The sequence below is a fragment of the Megascapheus bottae genome, chromosome 3, assembly GCF_031878675.1.
Source record: "Megascapheus bottae isolate mThoBot1 chromosome 3, mThoBot2.hap1, whole genome shotgun sequence".
NCBI lineage: Eukaryota > Metazoa > Chordata > Mammalia > Rodentia > Geomyidae > Megascapheus > Megascapheus bottae.
In genome coordinates, this window is record NC_143511.1 from 83,050,405 (window position 1) to 83,071,501 (window position 21,097).

Consider the following 21,097-nt stretch of genomic DNA (forward strand, 5'->3'; position numbering starts at 1 on the left):
AGCACGCATGTGCATGAATTCTTACTTTGGCTTCTTGTGGTACAGAAAAGATTTTGTCACCTTTATGTCTAGCTAGCCTTCTTCCACTATCACTACCTCCTCAGTCAGATAAGTGTTAATGCTTTGCTCCTGACTTCTTTACAGGTGCAGCAGCAGAGAACATGTTGGGCAGTTTATTGTGCCTTCCAGGTTCAGGGTCAGTACTTCTTGACCCCTGTACAGGTTCTACCATATCAGAAACAACAAGTGAAGCTTGGAGCGTAGAGGTATTACCAAGTGACTCAGGTTAGTACCCTGTCATCATTTGCTTTTTTATTTGTTCAAAACTCTTTTTCTTTCTCTCCTCCTTCTGCCCCACAGTACTGAGCTTGAACTTAGGACCTGATGCTGGGCCAAGAGTTTGTCCTAGTGGTAGAATACTTGCCTAGCATGCACGAAGACCCAGGTTTGATTCCTCTGTACCACATACAAAGAAGAAGCCAGAAGTAGTACTGTGGCTTGAGTGGCAGACCACTAGCCTTGAGAAAGCCCATGGGCAGTGCTTAGGCCCTGGGTTCAAGCCCCAGGACTGGCAGAAAAAAAGAAAGGAAGGAAGGAAGAAAGAAAGGGAAGAAAGAAGGCTTAAAGACCTGATGCTGTTAGCTTCTTTACTCAGGCTCCACTATGCCACCTGAGCCATAGCTCTATTTCTGGCTTTTTACTGGCTAATCAGAGAGATAAGGGTCATGGATATATCTGCTTGGCTGGCTTCAAACCTGATCCTCAGATCTCAGTGTCCTGAGTAGCATAGATTATAGAGTGAAGTATCAATGCTTGGCTCCCAATTTCAATACTGGGCACATCTTGTTCAGAACATTTTTGTTTTGTGCTGGTACTGTGGCCTGAATGTAGAACTTGGGTTCTTTCTTGCACTCCATTGCTTGAGCCACAGCTTCACCTCCTTTGTGTATGTGTGTGTTTTAATGGAGATTAGTCTCAGAGGTTTTTTTTGTTGTTGTTTTGGTTTGTTTTGGTTTTTTTAGGGGGGATGTGAAAGGGACATGGGACTTGAACTCTGGGCCTGGGCCCTGTCCCTGAGCTCTTTAGCTCAAGGTTACTTGAGCCCTACCATTGAGCCAAGCCCCACTTCCCCTTTTGGAGATAGGAGTCTCAGTGCCTGGGCTAGCTTTGAACCTTGATCCTCAGATCTCAGCTTCCTGAATAGCTAGGATTACAGGCGTGAGCCACCTTGCCTGGCCTCACAGAGTTTTCTATCCTAGCTGGCTTTAAACCTTGATCCTCAGATCTGTCTCCTTAGTAGCTAGCATTACAGGCATGAGCCATGAACGCCTGTGCCATTTGTTTGTTTTAGCTATGTGTTTTCACTCTAGTTCAGGCTAGCTTCAACTTCCTCATCCTCCTGCCTCATTTTCCCAAATGTTGGAATTATAGGTGTGCACACCACATCTATCACAAATACATTTGACAAGTCAGAGGCAATCACATTGATAAGAACTTCAGATGGGGAATTATAGTATTTACTAGCCATTTAAAAAAAAAATTTAAAGCCGGGTGCAGTGGCTCACCCCTGTAATCCTAGCTACTCAGGAGGCTGAAATCTGAAGATCTCAGTTCAAAGCCAGTCCAGGACACTAAAGACCTTGAGACTCTTATCTCCAATTAACCATTAGAAAACCAGAAGTGGTACTGTGGCTCAAGGATTAGACTGGTAGCCTTGAGCTGAAGAGCTCAAGGATAGCTCCCAGGACCAAAGATCAAGACCCATGACCGACCAAAAAATAAAATACACACACACATACACATGTTTTTTGACTACATTGAATTTTGATACTTTGAATTTTGAACTTTGCCACAGGTAGAGAATTATAGAAGTACAAGGCCAGTCTGGGCAGTTAGTTCATGCCTATCTCAAATCATAGTAAACCAAAGGACTGAAAGTGTAGTTCAAGTGATAGACCACTTGCTAGGCCCTCAGTTCAGTCCCTAGTTCGGAGTGGGAGGAGGAAGGGCAAAGAAAATAAATTAGACCATAGTCCTGAGGATTTTTTTTTTTTGCCAGTCCTGGGCTTGAGCTCAGGGTCTGAGCACTGTCCTTGGACTTTCTCAAGGCTAGAGCTCTACCACTTGAGCCTCAGCACCACTTCCAGCTTTTTTCTATATATGTGGTACCAAGGAATCGAATCCGGGTCTTCATGCATGCTAGGCAAGCACTTTAACCACTAGGCCAAACTCCCGGCCCACTGTTGAGGATTTTTATGTGTAGTGTTTTGGTTTTTTTTTTTTTTTGCCAGTCCTGGGCTTGAGCTCAGGGCCTGAGCACTGTCCTTGGACTTTCTCAAGGCTAGAGCTCTACCACTTGAGCCTCAACCCCACTTCAGGCTTTTTTTTCTATGTATGTGGTACCAAGGAATCGAACCTGGGTCTTTGTGCATGCTAGGCAAGCACTCTACCACTAGGCCAAATACCGGGCCACTCTTCTTTTTTTTTTCAGTCCTGGAGCTTGAATTCAGAGCCTGGGCTCTATCCCTGAATTTCTCTGTGCTTAAGGCTAGCACTGTGCCACCTGAGCCAAGGCACTGCTTCTAGCTTTTTTGGGTTATTCTGGTACTGAGGAAGTGAACCCAGGGCTTTATGCATGCTAAACAAATAACTGTACCATTAAACCATATTCTTAGCCCAAATAAATAAATACTGTCTCAACAAAACAAGCCTGGTATGGTATGGTATCTTATTCTCCCAGCTACTTTGGAGGTCATACATAGGAGGATTGAGGTATAAGCAACACCTTATATCCAAAATTTTAAAAAAGCAAAATGTGCTAGAAGTGTGACTCAAGTGGTAAAGCACATACTTAGTAAGTTTGAGGCCCTGAAATCCAACCTCAGTTCTACCAAGAGAAGAAAAAAAGAAAGAAAAGGAGTCCTGCAATTTAGCATATTCTGACACGATCCCCCTATCTTGTGGCAAATGATAAGCAATGATTATTTTAGTCTCAGTTATCTGTAGAAGCTATTTTAGGAAGTAGTTGCGTTATTCTGAATTTTTGCATACTTTTTTTTTTGGTCAAGTTATTTGTTAACCAACAACAGGTTAATGGTCTAGAAACAGTTGTCAATAGCTTATATTGGGATGAAAACATACTCCTTTGACACTGATCTGACTAGGTTTACTATCTGGTCTATAATTAGGAAACTTATTTACACTAATTTTATTCGTTCTATGATAGTTCTGTCTGTCTGGGTCACAAAAGCTGAAATTATGATAAAGCTAACAGAACACTAAGTGGTTCCTGTCTTTGGTTTAGAGGCCCCAGACTTGAAGCAAGAAGAGCGCTTACAAGAACTGGAAAGTTGTTCTGGACTGGGCAGTACATCTGATGATACAGATGTCAGGGAGGTCAGTTCCCGCCCCAGCACACCAGGCCTCAGTGTTGTGTCCGGTATGTCTGTCTTGTTTTAAGGAATAGGAATTTGAAGGTGTTCCTCTCCATTTATAAATTTGATTTCAAAGAGACATGTTTTATTTAAGAACCACTGAGCTTCCAGGGAACAAAATTATTTTTGTTTCACATTAAATCTTTGATAACTTAACATGTGGCTTTTATATTCCTTTGTAATTGGTAATGTCTTTATTCTTGGTAGCCTATGTTACACTATTTAGATACTACATGATAATTCTGCTTATGTTGTATTAAAGTAAGGTGAGTACATTTGAACAGTATAATAAAGGTTATATAGTACTTAATAGCTCATATATACAGAGAAATAATATAAAATTTGGTAGTGTTTAACTGGGTACTTGGTGATTCACACATGTAATCCTGGCTACTTAGGAGGCTGAGATCTAAGGATCACAGTTTGAAGCCAGCTGGGGCAGGAAAAGTCCAAGCGATTCTTATCGCCAGTTAGCCACAAAAATCCAGAAAAGGAGCTTCAATTTAAGTAGTAGAGTGCCAGCCTTGAGCTGAAGAGCTCAGGGACAGTATCCAGGTCCCAAGTTGAAACTGAGACTGGCATACCAAAGGAAGAAAGGGAGGGAGGGAAGGAAGGTAGAAAGGTAAATTTTGACAGTGTTTAAATTTTGTATACTTTATTATACAAACATCATGTACTTTTTGTGTGGTTGCTATGCTTCTTTTCTTTCTACTCATTTTTAACTTCTGTTTTTTTTAAAGGAATAAGTGCAACCTCTGAGGATATTCCCAATAAGATTGAAGACCTAAGATCTGAGTGCAGCTCTGATTTTGGGGGAAAAGATTCTGTCACTAGTCCAGACATGGATGAAATAACTCATGGTAAGAAAGAAAACAGAATAACTTTCTATTTTTGAATACTAAGTTTTGAACATAGGTCATACATGTTAGCTGCCTAGCCTTTTTTGTATTTGTTAGTATTATTAGTATTTTTTTTTTTTACTATTTATTTTTTACTAGTCCTTGAACTTGAACTTAAGGCCTGTGTACTATCCTCCACTTTCTTTTGCTCAAGGCTAGTGCCCTACCACTTAAGTCACAGTGCAACTTCTGGCCTTTTCTGTTTATGTGGTACTAAGGAATCCTCTACCACTTAAGCCACAGTGCAACTTCTGGCCTTTTCTGTTTATGTGGTACTGAGAAATTGAACCTAGGGCTTCATGCATGTTCTCTACCACTAAGCCATATGCCCAGCCCATGCATTCATTATTTTTGAGGTAGGATTAACTATATAGCCTGGACTACTCCTTTTGATGTTTTCCCCTGTAGTTGGGATGACATTTGCATGCCACCAGACCCAGTTGTTGGTTAAGATAAAGTCTTTAGAGGCTGACCTTAAACCTTGATTCCCTGTTTGTCACTTCTTCGTATAACTAGAATTACAGTCTTGAGCCACCACACTATGATATAATTGTTTTTTTTAATTATTATTTTTTTATTTTATTTTTTGCCAGTCCGGGGCTTGAGCTCAGGGCCTGAGCACTGTCCTTGGACTTTCTCAAGGATAGAGCTCTACCACTTGAGCCTCAGCACCACTTACAGCATTTTTCTATGTATGTGGTACTGAGGAATTGAACCTGGGTTTTGGTGCATGCTAGGCAAGCACTCTACCACTAGGTCAAACTCCCGGCCCCAGGTTTTTGTTTGTTTGTTCTTGTTTTGTTTTATTTTTTGTGTTGAACTCAGGGCCTAGGCACTGCCCCTTTGCTTCTTGAAATCTACCACTTCAACCACAGCTCCACTTCTGGCATTTTCTGTTTATGTGGCACTGAGGAATCCAATCCATAGCTTCATGCATGCAAGGCAAGCACTCTACCACTATGCTACCTTCCCAGCCCATTTGTTTTGTTTGTTTTTTTGTTTTATTTTGTTCTGGTTTTTTTTTTTTTTGTTGTTGTTGTTTTGACCTTCAACTCTGGGCCTGGGCACTTCCCTGAGAGCTCTTCAGCTCAAGGCTATTGCTCTACCACTTGAGTCACAGAGCCACTTTTAGTTTTCTTGTAGTTTATTTGAAATAAGAAACTAATGGACTTTCATGCTCAGGCTATCTTGGAACCATAATCCTCAGATCTCAGCCTCCTGAGTAACTAGGATTATAGGCGTGAGCCACCAAGGCCCATTTTTTTTTAAACATATAATATTTGATATATAAATGTTTGGATAATCTTAACTCAGTGACATTTTCTAAATTATCTGTATATTATGAACTCATGGATTAGTATAAGATTTATTGAGAAATAATTCTGATTTTAATGTAATAGAAAACAAAAAGTTGTCTAGGTTTCAGGTTACACTGTTTAGCTTTTACAAAAACTACTTGCCATCTAGATGGGGTGCATGTCTATAATTCGAGCTGTTTGGAGGAGGAACTAGGATAATCACAACATTGAGACTAGCCTGCTCTATGTAGTAAACCCAAGTTCAACTTGGGCTACATGGTTAAAGCATAAAAGAAAAAAGACATCTCACCAGGTGTGGTGGCTCACGCCTGTAATCCTAGCTACTCAGGAGGCTGAGATCTGAGGATTCCGGTTCAAAGCCAGCCAGGGCACTAAAGACCAAGAGACTCATCACCTATTAACCACTAGAAAACTGGAAGTGAGGCTGTGGCTCCAGAGGTAGAGTGATATCCTTGAGCTGAAGAGCTCAGAGACAGCGCCCAGACTCAGAGTCCAAGCCCCACAACAAGCCAAAAAGAAAAAAAAAAAGAAAAAAGATTTCTCAAGAGTTGGTAGAGTAACAATGAAGGATATTTGTAATTTTCTTAGAAGATTATTACTGTATTTTCCCAGAACAGGACTATAACTCAGTGATAAAGCTCTTATCTAGCATGTGCAGGGCCCTAAATTTCATCCTCAGCACAAAGTAAATTATAAATAAAGGGTAAATATCTTCTTTTCTAGCTGCATATCTGTGAGTCCAGATTTTCTTCATATTCTGAAGCTAAAGCAATATACTACATATGTTGGAACTGAAAGCCGATAAGAGAATCCATCTATGTTCCATTAGACAGTTCATTGAAGAAAGTTGTAAAAGTGTAAACTATATGATTTTTCTCATTATTTTGTTTTGATAAATATTATTTTAAATGCTCAGAGTGCACCTTTGTGTTCCTCTCCTTTATTGGTTAATAATGCTTTCATTTTAAATAGTTTCTACTTAATGGGTAAGTTTTAATGAATAAACTTTTCAGTTTTAATTTCTCATATGATAAATATCAGTAGCTAGAACCATCATAAACAACGCTAAACGTGTAAAAGTCCTAGATGAGTAGTAGTGGCTCATACTTGGGCTGTAGTCCTCCCGAACTCCATCTGTTTGTCTCTCTTCTATTTTTTCCTAGTCCTTGCCCCTATTTCAGGAATCCCAATCCGCGAACCCTGGTTTGCTGCCGGCTGGCCCCGGCAACTGGCGCCTGAACAGGGACTTATTGCTAGGGCCTTTAGGCTTGAAAGGTTGGAAAAGGGATTGAGGCCGTAAGGCTGCAGCCAGAGGCGGTGGGTGTGAGGGATAAGGTTTAGAATCAGACACCATAGTGGCCTGAGGGTCATATTTCTTTCCTACTTCTGCGGGGGCTCTCTGCTCTACCCCCATTTTAGATAGTAGATGTAGCATTTCTTCTAACCTCTTTTCTATTGTAGCTATCCGGTCCTCCATCGGCTCATCATAACTTTCCTCCCTCATATTAAAATTTGAATTCTGATACTCAATATCTATTGGTTGTTGTTCCCTTTTCAAGATCTCACTTAGACTCTCTTGGGCTGCGGCATATGGCTCAGCCTCAGGTTTTTCAGAAGGGTCCTTTAATTCATAAAGTTCCCTTAATTCAAGTTCAGCATTCTCATGTTGAGGATCTATGCCTTCACTTACTAAATTCCATACATCAATAGCCTCTTCTACTGGGGTCTTTTCGGGGCCATATACATTATAATAATCTTTAATTCTTTTTCCTATGCGCTGCCAGGCTTTTTGGAATTCCTCCTCTATAGACCTCGGGCATGCCTCCTCGAGAAACTGTAGGAAGCTCTGAAGTACCCCTTTTTCCACCCACATTTCGTGGGCTTCAAGTAGGCCTGTTAAGATCGGTAAATATGACATATAGCTATTAACTTGACCCATAATTTTTTCTCCTGACTATACACTCTCCTAATAGTCCTAGGACGTGTTACTCACCACAGGGGGGGTCCTTCACCTTGTCCCAGATTTTCAGGTCCCTGTTCGGGCGCCAGTTGCTGGGGCCAGCCGGCAGCAAACCAGGGTTCGCGGATTGGGATTCCTGAAATAGGGGCAAGGACTAGGAAAAAATAGAAGAGAGACAAACAGATGGAGTTCGGGAGGACTACAGCCCAAGTCAGCAGTCCAAGAAGACTGTGAGCTCCAGACTGCCGCCTAAGACTCTCGTTTATTTTAAGTTCCGACCTTAAATACTCTTCTTAAAACTAGGGAGTTGCCAGAGGCTACATTCATACAAAATAGTAAACAAATCACATATAGGATAAATGAGAAAGGATTAACATTGCTTAAAGTCATCATGATAAGAACTGATTGACATTGCTTAAAGTCATCATGATAAGAACTGATTGACATTGCTTAAAGTCATCATGATAAGAACTGATTGACATTGCTTAAAGTCATCATGATAAGAGTTACTTCCTTGTGTATACAGTTGTGTAGGTCCAAGGTCAGGTACAAGGTCATTGACCCCACAGTCGGTCCCCAACAACCTGTAATCCTCGCCGCTTGGGAACCTGATATTTTAGGGATTTAGGTTCAAACCCAGCCTGAGAAGAAAAGTTGATGAGACCCCCTTCTCAGTGAAGAGCTACACTCAGTAGTTCATGCATGTTTCCTTGCTACTAGAAAGCTTAACATATATGATTGTTGTACCTAAGCAGGGGGTAAGACCCTATCTTATCAATAAGAGCAAAATTTTCTGGACTGGCTGGGCACCAGTGGCTCATACCTGTAATCCTAGCTATTCCGGATGCTAAGATCTGAGGATTGCTGTTCAAAGCCAGCAGGCACAAAAGTCGATGAGACTTATCTCCAATTAACCACCAGAAGACCAGAAGTGGACCTGTGGCTCAAGCCACAGCTAGCCTTGAGGTGAAGAGCCTTGGTAGAGGGCTGGCTTTGAGCTGAAGAGCTCAGGGAGAGTGCCTAGGCCCAGAGTTCAAACTCCAAAACTGACCAAAAGAAACAAAAAAAAGGAAAGAAAAGAAAAAAGAAATTTCAGGAGTGGCAGTGTAACTCAGAGGTAAGAATGTCTGCATAGCAAGCCTGAGGCCCTTAGTTCAAAACACAAGCACCACTAAAAGAAAAAAAAAAAAAAAAACAGAACAAAGTCTTGACCAAATTTTTGAGGGAACCAATGCTTTTAGCTATAATTACTATGAAAAGGCTTAATAATACTGCCATTCACTATTAGAAAATACAGCTTGAGAGCCTAGTGGCACATATCCGTAATCCCAGCAGTTCAGGTATTAGAGGTAAGAGAATCATGGTGAAGGGCCAACCCAGTCAAAATAGAAAGACTTGTCAGAAAACAAACTAAAAAGCTAAAGGACTGGGGCCCAGAGTATGGCCTAGTGGTAGAGTGCATACCTAGCATGCATGAAGACCCAGGTTCAATTCCTCGATACCACATATACATAGAAAAAGCTGGAAATGGTTCTATGGCTCAAGTGGTAGGGCTCTAGCTTTGAGAAAGCACAAGGATATCACTCAGGCACTGAGTTCAAGCCCCAGTACTGGTCAAAAAACAAAAAAAAGCTAAAGGACTAAAGGCATGCTTAAGTAGAGCTTTAGACCTTAAGTTTAATACCCAGTAAGGCACACAAACACAAAGATACATATGAAGAAATAAATAAGTCAGTGCCAGTAACTCACAACCTACTCAGGAATCTGAGATATGAGAATTTTAGTTTGAAGCCTGCAGGGCTACACAAATCTATGAGACTTATCTATAATTAACCAGCAAAAAGCTGTAACTGAAGGCCTGGCTCATTTGGTAAGACATCAATCATGAATAAATCAGTCGAGCTAGAGGCACTTAGTTCGTCCTAATACTGGCACAGTGAATGCATTAATTATTGAATTTATTCATTTATAATTGTCGACTAAAATATTAACAGTTTCTTTTTTATATTCAAAAGTTTTAGGCTCTGAGTATGTATCTGTTTTAATGTTTCCAGTTTTGCCTGTCTGCTCAGGAGAATCAATTTTTTCTCTGTAGCTTAAAATAGTATTTTTTAGAAGGTAGGTCTTTTGAAAATTATTTGTTGAAAACTGTTAGAATTTCATATTGTACAATTTTTTGTTGTTGTTTGTTTTTGCCAGTCCTGGAGCTTGAACTCAGGGCCTGGGCACTGGGACTGGCCAAAAAAAAAAGAAGAAGAAGAAAATGGAAAAAAAAAAACTTAATTTGCAGTAATCAAAATGTGATATTTGTTAGCTTTATTTTTATCATCATGCTCTTTATATTCTACCTAAGCAAAAAAGGAAAAGGGTTGAGCAGTCCTGTCCCCTCTACCTGGCTGTCTTGTCTCAATCTGCTCTCACAGTTTGCCCTGTTTCAGGTGCCCACCAGCTGACCTCTCCCCCTTCTCAGTCAGAGTCTCTGCTTGCCATGTTTGATCCACTTGCTTCTCATGAAGGTAAGCTAGTAAAGTGAACAATTGAACTTCTTAAAGAAAAACAAGAAAACAAGCCTTCTGTTAATGCTTTTGTTGAATCAGTTGTATCTTCGCTGCAGAGCTTCTTTTCTGTGTGACAGGGGCTTCTGCTGTGGTAAGACCGAAAGTTCACTATGCCAGGCCATCACATCCACCACCAGATCCCCCAATCCTGGAAGGAGCAGTTGGAGGAAATGAGGCCAGGCTGCCCAACTTTGGTTCTCACATTTTAACTCCTGCTGAAATGGAGGCATTCAGGCAAAGGCACTCTTACCCTGAGAGACTAGTTCGGAGCAGGAGCTCTGACATAGTTTCTTCTGTCCGACGGCCCATGAGTGATCCCAGCTGGAATCGACGTCCGGGAAATGAAGAGCGAGACCTTCCTCCAGCCGCAGCCATTGGTGCTACTTCTTTGGTGGCTGCATGTCACTCATCATCCTCATCCCCTAGTAAGGACTCCTCCAGAGGAGAGGTACGGGACACAGCCACGTAGAACTGGCTCACTGTGTTTAGTTCACTGTTCGGTCTATGATGTTCCCGTCTTGTCTGAAATGACATGGGCTGTGTCAATTCAGGATTAAGGAGGGACTGTCTATCTGGTATGCCACTACCATAACCCACAGGAAACCTGTACAACTTGGTTTTAATAATACTATCTTACTTTTTTGTTGTTGTTCATTTTCGTTAGTCCTAGGGCTTGAACTCAGGGCATGGGTACTGTCTCTGAGCTTCTTTTGCTCACAGCTAGCACTCTGGCACATGAGCCACAGTGCTACTTCTGGCTTTTTCTGTTTTTGTGCTTACTGAGGAATTGAACCGGACTTCATGCTTGCTAGGAAAGCACTCTACCACTAAGCCACATTCCCAGCCCTTTGTGTATGTTCTTCAAAGATCATGTTCTTTTTTTTTTTTTGCCAGTCATGGGCTTGGGCTCAGGGCCTGAGCACTGTCCCTGGATTTTCTCAAGGCTAGGGCTCTACCACTTGAGCTACAGCACCACTTCTGGCTTTTTGCTATGTATGTGGTACTGAGGAATCGAACCCGGGTCTTCATGCATGCTAGGCAAGCACTCTACCACTAGGCCAAACTCCCAGTGTGTGTGTGTGTGTGTGTGTGTGTGTGTGTGTCTGTGTCTGTCCGTCCGTCCGTCCGTCCGTCTGTCCCGGGTCTTTGTGCATGCTAGGCAAGCACTCTACCATTAGGCCAAACTCCCGGGGGTGGGGGGTGTGTTTGTGTGTGTGTGTCTGTCTGTGTCTGTGTCTGTCTGTCTGTCTGTCTGTCTTGAACTCTGGGCCTGTGTGTGTGTGTGTCTGTCAGTCTGTCTGTCTGTCTTTCTGTCTGTGGGCCTGTGTGTGTGTGTGTGTGTGTGTGTGTGTGTGTATGTGTGTGTGTGTGTCTTGAACTCTGGGCCTAGGCGCTATCCCTGGGCTCTTCAGCTCATGGCTACCACTCTACACCTTGGTGGCCTGGGCATTGTCCCTGAGCTTTTCAGCTCAAGGCTACCGCCCTACCCCTTGAGCCAAGCCCCATGTCCCCTTTTCTAGTGATTAATTGGAGATAAGAGTCTCATGGTCTTTAGTTCCCGAGCTGGCTTTGAACCACAGTCCTCAGATCCCAGCCTCCTGAGTTGCTAGGATTACAGACATGAGCCACTGCGCCCCACAAGATCACGTTTTTCTATATGTCATTTAAACAACGTAAGGAAATGTACACTAATTTGGTAATATCTTAATGGTTTTCACTCCACATTGATGTGTCCCCAGTTGCCTATATAAAATATAGGTAAAATGACTCCACTCAAAATCAATGCCACTTTTAATTGCCAGTCTAGAACAAGCCCTCTCTTTCTCTTGCCTTGTACAAGCTCTAGATCAGTTGTCTTTAATGTCCCTCCATTTGTTTGATACTATTCCATGGATAGACTTAGTTGTTCATCTCTAGTGGGCCTATCACTAAGGAGATGCTGTGCTGTCTTCATTATGCCCGTCTGGTGGCACACAGTTTTAATTTGCTCTAACACTGTGTCCTGTCAGGCTTCATTACTGGAAAGTTTTTCTCTTCATAATTAGTAGATATTTTATGGGAAGAGACTTTGAGAATATGTAACCAACCTCTTCATCAAATTTTACATTTCCCTATTTAGTCTGTGGTTTTCTAGTTTTCTGTTTTAGTCAGTGAGTTGCTTACTCTCATTTATTGTCCCTAATTTGGCCAGGGAGCACTCTGTCAAGCTGGCTTTGGGTTCTTTGTTGTGCTTCTGTCATTCCTTGACCATTTGTTTTATTGGCTCAAGGTGTTACACATATACCCTGGATTCTCTACTCTTGTTCTGGAATCAGCAGTTTCTCCACGGAGCCCTGGCTCCTTTTAGTGAAGAATAAGGAGGGTATGTGTCAGGGGCGGGGCGGGGGGGCTTATACTCAAAATCCTATTGCTTTTTTTTTTTTTTTTTTTTTTTTGCTGGTACCAGGGCTAGAACTCAGGACTTCATACTCATTTGGCTTGCTTGCTTATGCCAGCATTCTACCACTTGAGCCATGCCTTCAGCCCAACTTTTTGCTGGCTGATTGGAAATGGAGTCCCACCGATTTTTCTCTCTCTGCTGGCTTTGAATCAGGATTCTTCTTATGTTAGCCTCCTGAGTAGATAAGCTGACAGGCATGAGCCATCAGTGTCTTGCTTGAAGAAGCTATTATTAATTCCAGTTTTGTAGGTGAATAAATAGATGCTAAGCAGTTTGCTGTTCTATTATAGGCTAGTAAAGGAATTACAAGTCCTATCTTGTGAGATGACAGAGTTAATGATAACTGTGTAATCAGTAATTAAACCTAGACTTAGTTGGGCAGGTCTAGTTTGACTTTCAGTTTACCACATATAAGTTGTGTATCTTGGGAAAATAACTTCATTTAGTTTCAAACTTCCCATCTGTAAAAGGACTCAATAATCAGACTTAACTCCTAAGGGTGTGTGAGTCAAATTAGATAATATATATTGCTATGCTCAGTGTTTGGCATGTAATACACAATTTTACTATTCTTGCTGCTGCTACCCTCTTTACTACCCTTCTAGATAGCTTATTTATAGTACATTTAATTTAATAAGTGTCTTTGGGGGTTGCATTTTTTATGTTTGAGTGATTGTTTTTGTTTGTTTTGAACTGATTTCTTGTGCTGAATATTGAATCCAGAACTTTGTACTTGCTAAGCACGTGTTCTATTACTGAGAACCAGCTCCAGCCCTTCCATAAGTATTTCTTGGTTCCTTCTGTATGCTGGGCTCTGTAATAAGCACAGTGCAACCTGAAAGATACTCTTCCATTTTCCAGAAAATACATATACAGCAATAAGAATTGTTTTGTGGGCTAAGATGTGGTTTAGTGACTGAATACTTGCCTGCATAGATGAGGCACTGGGTTTGATCTCCAGCGGGGACAGAAAGTATTTTGCTCTAAGTAAATAGGACTGGTATTTGTATTTAACAGACTTACTGAAATCCTTTTCATAGCAATTTATCCTGCTGCTCAACTCCAAATAAAGCATCAAACTTTTTCTACAGACTGAAGAACGCAAAGATAGCGATGATGAGAAATCAGACAGGAACAGACCTTGGTGGAGAAAACGTTTTGTTTCAGCCATGCCTAAAGGTAATTTTGTAAAATTTTAGAGTGTTATGTAATAAGCAAAGCTCCCAAATCTCATTGAGAGCCAGTGTTGCAACTCTGTGAGGTATACTGGGTCTAAGTTTCTACCTGGTTTGAGAATGTAGAAAATGATTTCATTTAGAATGCTAGGCTTTAGAAATACTATTTTTTGTGGGAAGTGGTAGTGGTTTCATAAGTGGAAGTCACACTGGTCATTTAGACAGAAGACTTTTGTCATATTATTGCTATTTATTGCAGAAAAATAAATACTGTTGTTAATGTCACATTGAAAGTTCATCCTTGACACTGCTGAAATAGATTTAAGCTTTTTATATATATGTTTATTGAAAATGTATACACCTTGCATATTAGTGTCTATTTTGGAAGATAGTTGTATAAAATTCCTTGCTTATTTGGTGAATACTGTGGCATCATTTGAGTTGGCAAAAGCCTTTTTTTTTTTTTTTTTTAAGTAGTGATCACCTCAAAGTTGGGATCTTCTTCCCTAGGCCACTCCTCATTCAGGAGCTGAGGGGTGCTGCTTCCATGCCATACTCAAGCTCATTTGGGGGGGAGGAGTAAACAAGGCAGATGTTTTGAATGTGCTGTCTTTGACAGAAGGCAGTGATTTTGTTTAGTTTCAGTGGATCTCCACTAAATCAATCTTTCTATGGCAGGTGACTCCAAAACATATTCTGAAAGCTTCTTGAAAAACTTCAGTGTCTTTTAAGAATGATTATTAGTCCACACTTGGGATTTCTTAGCCTTTGAACTTTTCAACCTCCTTTCGCTTAGAAATGTTGGCACACCAGTTAACTTCCAAGTAGTGCAGTATGTTATATGTCACACTACTGACTTTATTTAATTTCCAGCTCCTATACCATTTAGAAAGAAAGAAAAACAAGAAAAAGACAAAGATGATCTGGGGCCTGACAGATTCTCAACACTCACAGGTTTGTAGACCGTGGACTTCCTGGCTCCTCCATTCCCAGAGCACATATTTCATAACACTTTTTCTTGGGTGCCATAGCGTTGCCTCTAGAAGATTGTGTCTGTGTGTGTTTTACGGTGGGGAGGATATTCTCCGTAGCTCTGTGGTTTCCAGCTAGTGGCCACTGTGAATCTCAGTGTGCTCTTCCTGCAGACCACCAGCCACCACCATCCTCATCCTCATTATCATAACTCTGTTGGTGATCCTGGCCTCTAGACATACCCTGCAGCTCACCATCTAGTGGATGATGCCATGGTGCCTTGTAGGAGAGTGGTGACGGTTCTAGTGCTGTGCATGCTTTATCTCTGGGCTCATTGAATACCTTTTCTAACATCAATCACAAAATTCTAGTTACTCTCATCTCTTCTTTGTTCTTGTTATTCGGATCATAATGAAATTCTGTTCTACTTAATCATCTTTTTTATGGTAAGATATTTGTTCAAACTATCATAATTGCTAACCATTATAAAAAAAGTTAAAAACTTCACTAATTTTCTAGTGAACATTGCTATCTGGTCCAAAAAAAATAAAATTAAGGATTAGATTAAATTCTTTATTTAGTATTTGTATTTCTGCAGCTTCATTTTAGCACTATATAGTGAGCACCTTAAAAGAGTTTAAGAGGATAGTGTTAATGACCCAACTTTGAGTGTGAGCTATATATTGTTTCTTAGATCTATAGGTTCTCTAGAGGGAAGTTTATTTCTTATGTCTGTTTCTTATTTTGATTTTAAACTGTTTTCCTATATTCTATAAGGAATGAAGGCTTTAAATTATAAAGTGGAATAGATTTCAAAATAATAGCCTGTAAAAAGTAGTCAGCATAGAACAGATAGCATCTTTTTTTTTTTTTTTTTTTTTTTTGGCTAGTCCTGGGTATTGAACTCAGGGCCTGAGAACTGTCCTTGGGTTTTCTCTAGGGCTCTACCACTTGAGCCACAGCACCATTTCTGACCTTTTTCTATATATGTGTTACCAGGGATTGGACCTGGGTTTTCGTGCATGCTAGGCAAGCACTGTACCACTATGCCAAACTCCTGGCCCCAGATAGCATCATTTTAATACATATTGTTGTGTCTAGTCATACCTACAGGCCCAGGTATATGCATCCTTGCTCCGTCTATTACAATAATTTCTCTGGAATAAAGGGTTTTGAAAAGCAGGTGTACATACAAGCTAAAGTGCTCTCTGCTGAGAACAGCATAACCTATTCTGTTTTGTCAGGACATACTGACATCTGACTCATGCCAGGCACTGTTAGGTGTTGTGAGTAGTAAGTAAATTACACACATCCTTTATTAGGCATGACCTTTCAGTCTGCTTAGGGCATGAGAAAGACATTACAGCTTTGCTAGGGTTTGTAGTATCCATTCCATATTACTGGTTTCTTCCATTAGAACACCAGAATATAAACTTTTAATTGCTTTGGGTAAAATTATTTTTAAATTAATAGCTTTGGAGAAGTTACCAGTCTAGAATTTAAGTTGAAAGATTACTTTTTATTGTATAAGTCATTATTTTCCTTACTTTGAATCAAGCATTTTAAGATTCCTTTAATGACACACTGAAAGCTACCATTAAAGCACTGAGCTTATGGCTGGGCACTAGTGTTTACACCTATAATGCCAGCTACTCAGGAGACTTGAGTTCTGAGGGTCCTAGTTTGCAGCCAGCCCAGGGAGAAAAGTATGTGAGACTTTTATCTCCATTTAAACACCAAAAATCCAAAAGTGGAGCTGTAACTCAAATGGTAGAACATCACCCATGAGTTAAAAAAAAAAAAAAGAAACAAGTGAGAGCAGGAAACCCTGAGATGAAATCTCGGAACTGCCAAAGTAATAAAGAAAGGTTATTATCAAATGAATTTTTCATGGTCTCCAGCAGTTTTTTTTGTTGTTTTTGTTTTGTTTTGTGTTTTGGTTGATCATGGGACTTGAACTCTGGGCCTAGGTGCTGTCCCTGAGCTCTTCAGCTCAAGGCTACCAACCTACTCCTTGAGCCACAGCCCCACTTTCAGTTTTCTGGTGGTTAATTGGAGATAAGAATCTCACAGACTTTAGTGCTCGGGCTAGCTTTGAACCACAATCCTCAGATCTCAACCCCTTAAGTAGCTAGGATTACAGCTCCTGGTTTAACCATAACTTTTGTTCTCTTAACATATATTACTTTTTAATCCTCTTCCAATTTTTGTTAGACATAATTGGCTTTTAATTGTGTGTGTGTGTGTTTACATGTGTACATGCACATGCATGCTGGCATGAGCCTCAAATCTGAGTAGCTAGGATTATAGCCATAAGCCACTGATACCTAGTGGCTTTTAATCATTTTTATTATTTACAATGAAAATAATGTGCTCAGCTATATATAGATAGATATAGAAATATATCTAAATCTATGTGTGTATATGTATCTCCCTGTAGTGTTAGGGGATCCAGGGTTTCACATATGCTAGATAAGTAATCTACCACTAAGCTCTATATAGCCAAATTGGGCTATGTAGTATGTGAGTACTACTCTACGTATACCAGTACTACTCTGAATTCTATATTGCAGATTGTTTACCTGGGTTAAAAGTGTTAAGGATTGTACTAATGGTAATAAACAACATTTTAGTTTTTACTTAGTAAAATTACGTTTGTCCTATTTTCAGAGTCTTCATAACACTCTGAAGCTATAATCATAAATTTACTCTTCCTCCAAAATGAGATTCTGTAATGATACTTTTGTTTTTACAGTTTACATCTTGAAAAAGATAAAGTTAACTAGGAATCTCTTACCTTGAATTCAGATTTATTTATTTATGTATTTAGTTAGTTAATTAGTGGGTCATGGGGCTTGAACTCAGCCTGGGTGCTTTCCTTGAGCTCTTCTGTCCCAGGCTACCACCTTACCCGTAGAGCCATGTCCCACTTCCCATTTTTTCTAGAGGTTAATTGGAGATGAGTCTCAGGTTCTTTTGTTCCCACACTGACTTTGAACCTTGATCCACATATCTCAGCCTCCTGAGTAGCTAGGATTACAGGGTTGAGCCACTGCGCCCAGCTTGAATTCAGATATTATAGCAGAATATTACTTTGGAAATCCACCGTATAATATAATACACACACACACACACACACATACTTTTTTTTTTTTTTTTTTTTTGCTAGTCCTGGGGTTTGAACTCAGAGCCTGGGTACTGTCCTTGGGCTTTCTCGAGGCTAGAGTTCTACCACTTGTGCCACAGCACCACTTCTTGCTTTTTCTATGTATGTGGTACCAAGGAATCAAATCCAAGATTTTGTGCATGTTAGACAAGTGCTCTATTGCTAGGCTGACATAATTTTACAGGGACATGAATACTGACTACTTGTTTGGTGGAATTAAAAGAAAAGCCTGTGAATCTGCTGCTTTGTTTCTCTATGCTGTGATTTTCACCAATGTAAAATAGGCTGATACTAGTACTTCTCCTAAGTTTGTTTAGTGCTTAATTGAGATTGTCCACATAAAGTGCTGGCATAAAGTTCCTGGCATGTGGCTCAATCAATGTTGGCTGCTGCATATTATATTAACTGCTGTTAATATGCATGTACACACATAGTGTGTTTTTATTGATTTTTATATGATTTTAGAAATGTTTTACAAATTGAATTCTAATTGAATATAGATATATGGTTGGTTATCTGTTGGCCTAGCTCTATCCCAGGAGTTTATCCAGGGCCCAATAGGTATTAGGCAAAGTGTTCTACCAGTGACCTATTTCATTCTAGCCTTTTTTTGGGGGGGTGGGGGGTGGATTTTGGGGCTTGAACTTGGCCTGGGCACTGTCCTTGAGATCTTCAGCTCAAGGCTACCACCCTACCCCTGGGCCTGGGTGTTGTCCCTGAGCTCCTCAGCTCAAGGCTACCGCCCTACCTTTGAGCCAAGCCCCACTTCGGTTTTTGAGGGGCTTAGTTGGAGGTAAGAGTCTCAGGTCCTTTTATACCTGGGCTGGCTTTGAACCTTGATCCTCAGATCTCAACCTCCTGAGTAAGTAGGATTATGGGCATGAACCACTGTGCCCAGCTCTTTTTTTTTTGAAATAGGTTCTTCCTATAGCCCAGGTTGTATTTGAGCTCCCGAGCCTCCTGCCTCCACTTCCCAATTGCTGGTATTGCAGATTTGTGCAGTAGCACACCTGTGGTTAGGATATTGTTTTATGTCTGCTTTTGTGACTATCAGTAAAGAAAGACACATTTGTGGTGTGATATTTTTCCTTTGCAGCCTATATACCATCCCAACATTCCCCAGAATACTTAGATTCTCAAGCAGTGCCTCTGACCATTGCAGGCACAGAGTACTTACTCTGTGCCAGCTGCTGCACAGGCGTGGTGAGATCTAAAGAGAGAGAACACGAGGCTCTGTAGCTTTCAAATGTGGCTTAGAGATATGTGAGGAATTATACTTTATCACAAAGGAGAAGCTTAAGTTTGATTTTGAATGGTAATTTCTTTTATTCCATCATAGAGTTATTCCAAGTCTATACATAAAAATGCATTGTTGGTCTGGGCATAGTGGTACAGGCCTGCAATCCCAGCACTGTGGTGGCTGAGGCAGGAGGATCACAATTCAAGACCGGCGTCGGCTATATAGCAGGATTCCCTTTCTAAAACAAAGCACTGTTGGAAGTTCTGTTAGTGTGAATGGTTAATACCAGTGACTCAAGCACTGTTAAGCACCTTCGAAATCCATCATCCATTCAGTCTGCACTGAACTTTGCCATTGTCATGCAGAATTCTGGTGATGATGATCAGGTGAAATGATTCCTCTGGTTTTCTGCTTTAGCAAGGCTCTTAGACCTAGATGTGGCAACTGCATGGTGCTGTGTAACACTGAGATATGTGCTCTTTTTAAGTTCTTACCTTCTAATCCGTCTTTGGGATTATGCTACTGGTATCATACTAACAACAGAGTTGGAACAAGCTCAGGGGGTTAATTCTCAAACTCTTTTCCCCTGCAGATGATCCCAGCCCTAGGCTCAGTACACAAGCTCAGGTTGCTGAAGACATTCTAGACAAGTACCGGAATGCCATTAAACGGAGCAGCCCCAGCGAAGGAGCAATGGCAAACTATGAAAGTACAGGTGATAATCAGTGTATTATTTCAAATTTATAGATGTTATAACCAAATCAGAATAATGATGCTTTCTCCCTGAATTCTCCTACCAATTCTTTTGTACTGATGAGAGGCCAGACACTTAGGATAGATTATACTTTCTTTTTTCTTGTGGGTCATCAGGTTTGCACTTTGGGCCTGAGTGCTATCCCTGAGCTCTTCAGCTCTAGGCTACCACTTTGGAATCACAATGTCACTCCCCGTTTTCTGGTGATTAACTGGAGATGAGTCTCAGGGTCTTTAGTGCCCGGGCTGGCTTTGAACCTCAATCCTCAGTTCTCAGCCTCCTGAGTAGGTAGGCTGAAAGGTGTGAGCCACATCACCTGGCTTACATTTTTGTTTTTACAGGATTCTGTTTTCCTCATAGTGAAATACTAGTAAAGTTCTCAAGATAAACCAAAGCAGAAGCTGAGAGTGTGGCCTAGTGGTGGAGTGCTTGCCTAGCATGCATGAAGACCTGGATTTGATTCCTTGGTACCACATACACAGAAAAGGCCAGAAGTGGTGCTGTGGCTTAAGTGGTGGAACGCTAGCCTTGAAGAATGCCCAAGGACAATGCTCAGGCCCTGAGATCAAGCCTCAGGACTGGCAAAAATAAATAAATAAACCAAAGAAAAAGCATAAGTAGCATTTTGCATATGTGCATATTTGTGTATGTTGAAGAGTCTTCTGAAAAAAATCTCCCACAAACTGGTAACCTGATCTATGCTCTTCTTTCTCTGAGGGAAGAAAAGAAATTCTGCTCCTTTGTTTTTAAATGTGTTCAAGTGACAGAAGAATTGTTCAGTGAAGGCTCATTCATATTCTCTATACCTGGACTTGCCTGTTTTAAACATTTTCTTGTATTTTCATTCTACATTAGTTTATTTTGGTGTTTTGTTTTTTTTTTTCCCTGAAGCAGTTTTCTCCTAAGAATAAGGATAGTTTTACTAAATGAATCCAGTATCTTTGTTCACATCCTGGAACTTTTTTATTCCTTTTGACTTTATATGTATGGCTTTGCTTTAATTGACTAATACAAAGCAGCTATGAGAAGCGTAGACATGCTTTTGCTATGAGGGGAGGTGCTACCTGCTTCCCCTGGGGGTATGGCAGGAAGACTCTGCTAGGAGGCTTGGGATGATTGAACTCTGCAGCTACCTCAAACCAGCTGTTGGCCAACCAAGAGATTAGAGCAAGGGATTTTT

General features: G+C 40.7%; 1 protein-coding gene across 8 annotated transcripts in view; it reads left to right on the plus strand.

Moving 5' to 3' along the window:
- Positions 1–21,097, plus strand: part of Gapvd1 (GTPase activating protein and VPS9 domains 1) — a 92,754-nt gene that overhangs the window by 58,968 nt on the left and 12,689 nt on the right. For 5 of the 8 annotated variants that reach the window (XM_090330634.1, XM_090330636.1, XM_090330637.1 and 2 more), the window contains 8 exons: positions 145–285; positions 3,305–3,439; positions 4,175–4,294; positions 10,051–10,128; positions 10,248–10,618; positions 13,702–13,789; positions 14,659–14,739; positions 19,756–19,878. In XM_090330634.1, the coding sequence (XP_090186760.1) occupies positions 145–285; positions 3,305–3,439; positions 4,175–4,294; positions 10,051–10,128; positions 10,248–10,618; positions 13,702–13,789; positions 14,659–14,739; positions 19,756–19,878 (1,137 nt within the window). The remainder of the gene's footprint in view (positions 1–144; positions 286–3,304; positions 3,440–4,174; positions 4,295–10,050; positions 10,129–10,247; positions 10,619–13,701; positions 13,790–14,658; positions 14,740–19,755; positions 19,879–21,097) is intronic. The other 3 variants (XM_090330638.1, XM_090330640.1, XM_090330641.1) reach the window with 1 other exon arrangement.